This window comes from Spodoptera frugiperda, chromosome 22, assembly GCF_023101765.2.
Source record: "Spodoptera frugiperda isolate SF20-4 chromosome 22, AGI-APGP_CSIRO_Sfru_2.0, whole genome shotgun sequence".
Taxonomy (NCBI): domain Eukaryota; kingdom Metazoa; phylum Arthropoda; class Insecta; order Lepidoptera; family Noctuidae; genus Spodoptera; species Spodoptera frugiperda.
In genome coordinates this window covers 6,261,551-6,272,025 of record NC_064233.1, presented here as the reverse complement: position 1 = coordinate 6,272,025, position 10,475 = coordinate 6,261,551, and the positions used below count along the sequence as shown (strand labels likewise).

The window sequence follows — 10,475 nt, the reverse complement described above, 5'->3', positions numbered from 1 at the left end:
GCTGAATTTGATAGTGCATTCATCAGGCCGTTTTCAGTCTCTTGCGATACCCGCGAGACGAGCAGGGATGGTGACAAATTACGTATTTAACTTTGTTGCCACCGTAAGAGTGCTTTTCCACCAGATATATGCTATGTAGATATAATACGAAGATGTAATAGCTAAGCTGTGAAACTATGTGACTTGTTTCCACTGATACTAAAGTATGTAGCTGTACGAGTAAGATGCGAAGCTCCTCGAGTATGCGATGTATCGATAGTAGGGAAGCCATCCATAACACGCATTTTTCCATATACAAAACAGCTTAGTTGAGTCCGTTTCCACCAGTGCTAAGATATGTGTACCAATGAACATGATTGGTGGAAGCACCCTTAATCTTGTTTCATTGGATAGAGCTGAATATATAATAGTTCATTAAATCAGGTCCAAGGATTCGCCATAATCTTCACATAGCTACCCGGTTTGTCAAACGTCAGTCGGCCCGTTCTTTTGCAAAGCCGGCAGGACGAGCAGAGATGGTGACAAGTGTCTCTGCTGTCACCGTAAAAGACTAACCAAAACATCAAAATATAAAAAAACCAATAAAATATTTTTTCCCTATCTTATTAAATAAATCTTCTGGAGTTCAAAAATTAGCCAAAATTTCGAAACCCCCCTCGGTAATTGGAATGGTACTCCTTGCCGGGGTCTGTTTTCTGCAAAAACTTAGGTGTCTTCAAGTCCCGAGTGAACAGATTGCTCATAGGTAGGCGTGCTCCATCATCGGCCACATCATCGCTCACCACCAGGCGAAACGGTAGCCAAACGCAATCCTATTAAGTATAGAAAAACCCTACACTGTACTTCAGTGTAGATATCTTTTAATTGATTGATGAATGGAACATTTTGGAAAGTGGAACCCACAACCCATTTACCTGGAGGGTCACCTGTCCATCCCTGGGAGGGACCACGTGGACCACTTTGGAGCGGTAGCCTGGGAAGACTGACTACAGCCCATTACCTAGAGTTAATGCCTAATCCGGAGCTGCGGACTGCCTAGCGGGTTTACCGAGGCTCCGACTTGAAAAGCAGGAGTAGGAACGGGGTTTTTAGTCAGTAAGAGTCTGACGCTTCCTCTCGCCTCGCCTAAGGCGAGAGAAGTCTTTGGATAATTTAGCCACTTTAAAAAAAGTCTGAGAAGACTTAGCTCTGCGCGACGATACTGCTGGCAGTTGTACCATCTGGTCTCTAAAAGGGCTGGATAGTCCCTCATAATAAACCCCCTAAAAGTAACTAATCCTGAAGCATCCCCTTTTTATCGATAATGTTGTGAGTCTTAATAAATAATGGGTGCTATGTAAGGTGTCCCGGCTTCGATTGCCGCGCCAGTCAAAAAGTTGTAATGGCATTTTCTGAGAAAAATTACTTTTATTAGTCCGTTAGTCTGGAAATTCGGCGGTATTTCCTATTATAGTTACATTTACGTAGATAATAGTTGATGAAATAAACATTTTACTTTTGTTATTTTTTATTTCACTCCGTGCTTTGGAAAGCACATGTCACCGTTAATCCTGTCCCTCAAAGTCCTGTGCCCTCTGGTCGTGTCGGTCTGCCGTCTCATCGGGTTCAGAGAGTGAAAAGGAACAGAGAGTGCACCTGTGTATGCGCACACACTTGTGCACTATAATATCTCTTGCGTATTGGGCTAGTCTAGTTAGACAGACTGGCCACCGTGATCGAAATCGATCAGGAGATCAGAGGTGAACCCACTTTTAGGGTGCGGTTCCACTGACGCGGAGCGGGCGGAGAAAAGCTTAGCGGTGCACGAATTGACCAATCACTATGCTCCAAATCTCCGCTCCGCTTCAATGGAAAAGATTTCGAGCATAGTGATTGGTCAATTCGTGCACCGCTAAGCTCCTCCCACTCAATACCAGGCTCCGTGCTAAGAATTATTTAAATACCCAACAACACTGCTTTAACCGGGAATCGAACCCATTGTTAGACTGTCACACTTGCGACTACTAGACTAGGTGATGGGGTAAGCAGAGACGAAGGTTCAAAAATAAAACGCCAAAGTACACATGTAAAAAATTAACTGTATTCAACAGAAGATCAGCGAATATTAAAATCATAATTAATTGACAAATCAACAACTTTTTTTCGTAAAAAATAATAATAATATTAATTAACATTGTACAAGAATTTCTGTGGAATGTTCCAAAGTCCTTAAATATATATAAAAAATGCATTTAAAACATAAAATAAATATATATATTATAATAACCCACGCTCTTACATTGTGTGTTTTCAAAACTACATACATTAAAATACAATCTATGTGGGGCTTATATCAATGAATATTTTAAATAGAGATAATTACAGTTTTTTCACACTAGATGGCGCTGTTCTCTATTTGTCGAATAGATATTAGCTTTGTCAAACTAAGGCAGTTGTCCCACCAACGGCGAGTGAACGACTAACTATCGGCTATTTTCTCGCTCAAGAAACGTACAATACAAATAGTTGATCGCTGACTGTTCACACTGCCGGCGAGTGCTCGCTTCACTTGTTTGTTTTTGTTTTCACTCGTTTTCACTCGTTTCTAGTTCTAGCTCTACTCGTTACTCGTTCATCGTTGCCGGTGGGACAACTGCCTAAATAATAAAATGTATGTCATCGATTTTCAAAAGGTTTTAAAAATACATGGAACGACTTACAAACCTCCTTTTTGCTCTGTAATAGCTTACAATACAGAAAATCCAATCGATTTTGACTCTTATTACCTTAGCAACAAGACAAATGAAAACTGCAGGAAGATATTTTGTTTTTAAAATACATATAAGCTTCAAAAATCACCCGTAAGCTAAGGAAATAGGAATCAAAATCGATCCCCACATAGACTTTTATATTGGCATCGATAAGTATACATACAAATTGTCATATTGCAATATTAAAATTCCTACATTTTTTGCTTGCAACCCACAGCTTTAAAAATTATTTTGAGCATTTTCATTTTGGCAATTTGGTTAATAAATATCCCGTATGTTACAACATGGTCATAATATGGTCATATTAGGCCATTTTCAGGTCAAAAAAATAGACCAAAACACTCATCATGACACAAAAACATTACTATTCATATTTGTGCGAAAAACCAGGGTTGCTAGCTCACAATAATCGGTGTTACCATACCCAAACACTAATACAACAGGAATTAATAAATAAAAAAGGTTTTAATCTTAAATATTTTTTAATCAGTCGTCAAGAGTTGCGTTTGGAAAATTACGTATTTTTTTAAATTCACGTTTTTACTAACATTTAAGATAAATTACCTACTGATAACATATCAAGATTATCAAGTAACTACGGTTTACGATTATATATGATGCATATTATGTATTAAAAACACGGAAATATTATTAAAATTGGGATATTGATAACATTATTATAACTTGCGTGAGACATACTAAATTAACTATTATGTTATCGACTTACGCACGTAACTGTTTGACGAGGAACTCTACTAGTTTTCAAGTCTAGCTAGAGGCTCATATTCACACGACTCTACTACTCTCTCTCTACATCGCCGCGTCGTGTGTCGCGAAATGCTGCTCATGAATATGAGGCTCTAGCATGAGTTGAATGGAGCTGCAGACTACCTAGCGTGTTTACCGGGGCTCCGGCTCGAAAAGCAGGAGTAGGAACGGGGTGGTTTTTAGTCAGTAAGAGACAGACACTCCCTCACGCCTCGCCCAAGACGAGAGAAGTAATTGGATGCTTTCCTTTAAAAAAAGCATGGCTTGAAACTAGGAAGTTTCTCGTCAATCAGTTACGTGAGTAAGCCGATAACATAATAATTAATTATTGATAATAGTATTACCGTAAATATATTATTATGTCTGCAACTACTTTAAATTGGTATATATTAATTATTATGTTTATTACACACGTAAATCTTCAATTACAACGCGACACGTATAGAAAACAATTTAAAGACTAAAATAATCGCTCAGCAGAATAATAAAGAAGATTATTATAAAGAAGAAATATAATAAAAGACAAAAGATAAAAGAAAAGTGTTTTTATAACAACATGTCAATAACAAAATGTCAACCTTTAATCCCCGATGTCGTAGACAAAGATATACAATGTACACCCACTATTCACCATTTGTGTAATAAGTCCCATGTAATAGGGGGTGAGCCTATTGCCATATACCACGCAGAATTAGCGACTCCATATTAAGAATGAGATTTTTTAAATCTGACAAAATCTTCAATAACACCGATCTCTTTTAAAATTTGATTAACCCCTAAGCTATGTATGATAGACTTAACGACAATTAGGTTTTTATGGAATAGGTGGCAAGGGAGCAGACGAGTCACCTGATGGTAAGCGATCACCGCCGCCCATGGACACCCGCAACACCAGAGGAGTCACAGGTGCGTTGCCGGCCTTTTAAATAGGAGTATTAAGCTCTTTTCTTGAAGGTCGTATCGGAACGTCGCTTGAATAACTAACCGGGTGGATTAAAATAGAAGTTTGTATGACAGAAGATTAATAAATTAAAGGGTGTGTCTTTACATAATTTTCCTAACACAACGCTTAGTAAGCCTCACTCCGTGTGCGTGTCCGAATCACTTCTTTTTCTTCATTTGCTTAGCTTTTTTCTTTTCCTCTCGCTTCTTTTCCTTTTCCTTTATAGATTTGTATAGTTTGTAGCCGAAGAATACTGGAATTTAAGAGAAATATTTTTGATTAATATAACATACTTACTTTTATTTACTATACCTTCATTGGTAAACCAGTTAACTCCACATTTCGTAAATTTTTTTTTGTTAACATCGTCTGGAACAAATAATATGATAGAGTTTTAAATGTCTTCTGAAAAATTAGCTCATAAGGAGTTAGCTGGTTTGCCAATTAAAGTTTTTTTGTGGGACTTTAAGGTAAGCGTCCACATGCCCGCATCGTACGCATCGCACGCAACGGATTTTAGTTTGTCTTGTATAGAAACTCATACAACTGCGTCCACTGATCCGCATCGTACGGACCGCATCATCGGCAATGCCTATATGCGATGCGTACGATGCAGACTTGTGGACGCTTACTTTAAAACAGTATTTTATGGATTACAAGTTTTATTTCATAGAAACAAACTCGAACCTAGGTCCCTAATGGCTTACAGATCGCCCGATTGGAAGCAACCTGGGTACATTGGCGATCTAAAGTCGCCAATTTGTTGCAAACTCAGGTATCATGAGGATTTTTTTATAAACAATTAATACTCTCGCTGCTATTATATCAATCTTAAGTAAATGTATTAAGGACATAAGTTTCTCTTTGTATAACCAAATCATTATAACTATTTACAAAAAATAAAATCATTATTTCATTTAGTTAATAATAATAAATTATGGTAGGCGATATTAAGTCAAAATACGGTTTATTTTATCAATAAAAAAAAACGTTTTAATTAGAAGCCAAAGTCAGACAAGTTAAAATTATAAATTAGGCAGTTGTCCCACCAACGGCGAGTGAACGATTAACTATCGGCTATTTTCTCGCTCAAGAAACGTACAATAGATATACTTTCCGTGTAAACAAAAGAGATGCATATACAAATAGTTGATCGCTGACTGTTCACACTGCCGGCGAGTGCTCGCTTCACTATTTTGTTTTGTTTTGTTTCGTTTCACTAGTTCTAGCTCTACTCGTTACTCGTTCATCGTTGCCGGTGGGACAACTGCCTAACACTCTTTTTTTGTAACACGGTTTCATCGAACATTAAGTTAGCGAACCTGCTACAAATAGCTACAATTAAACGACAATCGCATTGGCAATAATAACACTAAATACATATATACTTAGTAAATAAAATAAATAAACCTTCGAAAAGCCGATAAATCTACGCAAACACTAATTCACTGGATCACCAAAGGCGTTGCCGGCCTTATGGAGGTAAGGAATTTAAGGGTTGTTTAACACATTGAACGCCGTAGTTGTCACCGGTAACCGACGACGTTAGCGGAGGATTTCCCTTCAATAATTTTCTATTGGCGGTCAAAGACTTAGTATCTGTGTACTGTACTTTTTAAGATTATTTGGAACCCATTGACAAACGGAGAAGGAAAACATGGTAAGGAAACCTTATAAGTCTGAAATTGTCAACTCGCATTGAGCAAGGGTGGTGATTAACGCTCAAACGTTCTCCGTGTTGAAAGATGCCTTTGTCCAGCGGTGTAAAACATCCAACTATTAACATCATATAAAACACAATTCAGATTTAGTCCATAGAAGAAAACCCATGAATTTCAATGTTACCTACTTAATTAGTAGGAGAATCTGTGTCAAAATACGATAAGTCTAGTAATTAGGAATTAAGATATCTATCTGTTATATCTAACATGATAAAACTACGTTTCCCTAGAGGCTATTATCGAAACTATTTCATTAAAAACTTATTTGATGATCAACACAGTTGTTCTAATATATTACGTGGGTTTTAATGAGTAGAATAAATAAATTGATACGTCTATAACCAATAGCAATTACGTTAATTTTATAAGGTTGTTTTTTTACCAGAGATGTGTTATGCTATAGTGCTGTGGATGCGTTTGGTTTTCACCAATCATATTCATTGGTACACATTGCTTAGCACTCGTGGAAACAGATTCAGCTAAGCTACGTTTTTAGAGAAAGACGCGTGCTATGGATGTGTGCTATGGATGGTTTCTCTACTATAGATACTCGCGCTACGCATCTTTCTCGCACAGTTACATAGCTTAGTATTAAAGGAAACAGACACATAGTTTCACAGCCTTACTATTACATCTTCGTAGCACAGTTACATACATACCACACATCGTAATTGTTAATGAACAACGTCATTGATAACTTTAAGTTTCAAGTGAAATCAATTGTAATCTAAATAGCCATTGTTATCGTCAGTCTTCAAACTATCTCCAAATCATCACAATTTAATCAAATTCTTCTCCAAAAACAAGACATCTATTTTATTTAATCAAATGTAGAATAAATTGTACTTTCATTAAGGAGGGAAAATCATCCAAAAACTTCTGCTCGCCTTGGGTGAGGCGAGAGGGTGTATCAGACTCTTACTGACTAAAAACCACCCCGTTCCTACTCTTGCTTTTCGAGCCGGAGCCTCGGAATACCCGTCTGCAACTTAGAATAAATTGTGTAGAATTGAAATTCTATATCACATTATTTTTCTAACAACTATCCTGAGGCGTACAAAATTATCAAAACATCACGATTTACTCACGTACATTAATGGAGAAAAGTTCTACTAGTTTCGAGTCACAGAGGGACTCTTCATCATGAGCAGCGTGCACAGACGGCTATCAAAGTAGTAAGCTGGGTCTATTCTATGTCTTTAATCTATACGACAATTTTATTATAACTGCCTAAACCACACATTAAATCACACCAAAAACCCATCGAATAATTTGATCAAGTGTCAATTTTTTTTTCAAATAGCATCACAAACAAAAACAACACATTAACCTTTTGTCTGCAGCTATATGAGACAACAGTATAATACACATTGTGTCTCGCACTGATCAGTGCATACCAGGGGTTAATCACCATCAAAACTAAACACTGCCATATTGCCACCACTTTTTCACTACAACTTGTTATACCAAACATACCTAGCACTAGTATAAAGATGAGAACAGCAGCAGCAACCATATACAGCTTCGTCATCACAGCACTCCTGATGGCATCCTCAACATTAGCCAACATGGCATTATCTTTCAACCGCATACTCAATTTGCTTGCAAGTCCATCTTTAATCTTCTTGGCAAACTCCCTCTTTTCTTCCGGATTCATATCTCTGAACTTTTCCAAAACCCCTTTTAGCTGATTCTGTATGCCTTGGGACTCTTCATCACCAGGTTCCATGGATACCATTTTCTGTAGCGTGGTGAAGACATCCATGTTTTGTATCGATTCGGTTAGCTTTTCACCAATCATTTTACTGATGGACATTCCCGGGTCTTGCGGTTCTAAGTCTTCTTGCTCTGCCATTTTGCGGTCCCTGGTGCGAATTTTGGGTGTTTTTTTAATGGTTATAACTGGTGCATCTTAGATAATAGAGAGATGCATTAAGAGCGACTGCGCTCTGATATTGACGGCCAAAAATACTATGTTCGTAGGTTTATTTTGAGAATTCTGGCGCATCGGTCTGGTTAGTGGACGGTTTTGGGGTCAATCTCTTTGTGGAGCGAAAGGATTTCTTTGGAGAATTTAGTTTATAGTGAAAATGGCCTTTGAAGTTGTTTATAAATTGGTTGAATTCGAAGTTAAATAATATTAAATAAGGTCTATATTTTGATTTTTATTTTGGGCCCAGGAAAGTATTAATTATTTATCGTATTCTCACAGAATATAATAAAATATAAGTCATATTATTTACTAGTTATCCACCGTATTGATAAAATTTTGAAATCGCAAAAGATGTTTTGGAAAAAAAACATTACAATAACATACTATTTGGATAGTTATGTTATCAGTTCCAAGTGTAAACTAAAAATAATTGAAAGACAACAGAAAATGTCCAAAACTTTAACAATTACAAGACCATGCGAGACCACCAGGTTCCTTAGACCAGAATCCTCAAAAAATAGACTTAAAAATCGTATTAATTTAGCGTTTAAAGTAAAGACAGTAGACACTCACCGTTTGGTCTGACTCCTATAGATAAACTGTATCAAAGCATTAAGATTTATCACTACTACGTGGACAAATATAATTGGAAAATTATTTATCTTTTCGTTGTGATAATGGTATCAGAAATTTCGAAACTTTACGGTAAATGGTAACAAGCGTTTTACCTACGAACGTGTTTTTGCTACTGAGCAAGATTAAGCGATATTCGTATGTTTGTTTTTTAGGCTTTTTCGTTAAAACTGCTGGGTTGATTGTGATGCGATTTGGTATGGAGATAGTTTGAAGACTGAGGATTACTTTAGTTAGTTATTTAGATTTTTTTCTCTATGTATAAAAGTAAAGTTTTAGGACAGAAGAACTGTGAATAAATTGATTTTTTTATGGTATAAGCCGATAATCGATCACCTGATGGTAAGCCGCCGCCCATGGCCACAATAAACACCAGAGGCGTTATAAGTGTGTTGCCGGCCTTTAAGGGTTTTTGGAGAATCGGGGATTGGGAAGATAGGTAAGGAGGCAGAAGATTGGTATAAACGCTTATTAATTATTTGCGAAGCTTATTTTTTTCTTTATACTAACTACAGGCGTAAAAAATACACCTTGTCAGTTATCTTTTTAATCCTATCTAACAAATTCCTTATCACAAACCTATTACAAAACACCATACAGACTCGCTATAATAGGTCATGGGTATTTTTCGAACTATCGTTCTTTATTTCAATCAATTTTTTCACGATACATAATTTTTATGTAAAAATAGATGTATACCTATGATTATGACATAATATATTTGTCATGACATACTTTTATCTTTGTTTATATTATGTACAATGTAATATAATAATATACTATATAGTAAGTATATAATATGTAGAGAGAGAGATTATTAGAGAGGTGACCTACATGTGAGAAAAGTAGATAAATAGATAGGCGTTACATTGTTGTTTGTTTATCATTAATACATAATATAATGCTCTATTGATCAAGAAGGCACATTAGTAGATTAGTCATCATCGTATCCTCACGCCTTTTCTCCCAGAAGGGGTAGGCAGAAGTGCACATTACGCAAATGCCATTATAAAATGTAGGGACAACCACATTTCACCATTTGTAAAGTCCCATATTATAGGGGGTGAGCCTATTGCCATATACTGGGCACAATATAAGACTCCGTGTTACTGAGAAATTTTCAAAAAAAGCCCAGTAATACTTGGCCCAACCCGGTAATCGAACCTGACACCCTTTACTCAGCAGTCTGACTTGCGACCATTCGATTATTACATGACATAAATGGTAAAAAGTGGGTAAGTATACATTGTCCATTGTATAGCGGCATTACATGCCGTAATGTGCACCTCTGCTTACCTCTTCGGGGATAAAAGGCGTGAGACGTTGTGACAAATCCATTTTAATTAAAATAATTTTAAACAAAAAAGAAAGCTATTAAAACTAAATTAGTTCTACAGCCAATCGATTTAAAAATAAACTATTAATGTATGCAGAGAATCAAGTTTTTTTTCATTAAAAATTTGTTTATGAATAGCTAATATCGTATGACCTTGACAAATATCATAATAAAACCTATATCGATATATAAAGCTGAAGAGTTTGTTTGTTTCAACGCGCTAATCTCCGGAACTACTGGTCCAAATTAAATAATTATTTTTGTGTTGGATAGTGCATTTATCGAGGAAGGCTATAGGCTATAAAACATCACGCTATGACCAATAGGAGATAAGCAGAGCGGGTGAAACCGCGCAGAAGTAGCTAGTCAATATATAAAGCTGAAGAGTTTG

The 10,475-nt window shown here is 36.5% G+C and overlaps 1 protein-coding gene across 1 annotated transcript; it reads right to left on the bottom strand.

The window, feature by feature from the left end:
• Positions 1-2,058: 2,058 nt before the first annotated feature.
• Positions 2,059-8,850, bottom strand: LOC118279803 (uncharacterized). The gene is made up of 3 exons (XM_035599588.2): positions 8,689-8,850; positions 7,659-8,047; positions 2,059-4,714 (listed from the first exon to the last, which is right to left on the bottom strand). The coding sequence occupies exons 2-3, from the start codon at positions 8,035-8,037 to the stop codon at positions 4,620-4,622; spliced, it is 474 nt and encodes a 157-aa protein (XP_035455481.1). The 5' UTR covers positions 8,038-8,047; positions 8,689-8,850; the 3' UTR covers positions 2,059-4,619.
• Positions 8,851-10,475: the final 1,625 nt, after the last annotated feature.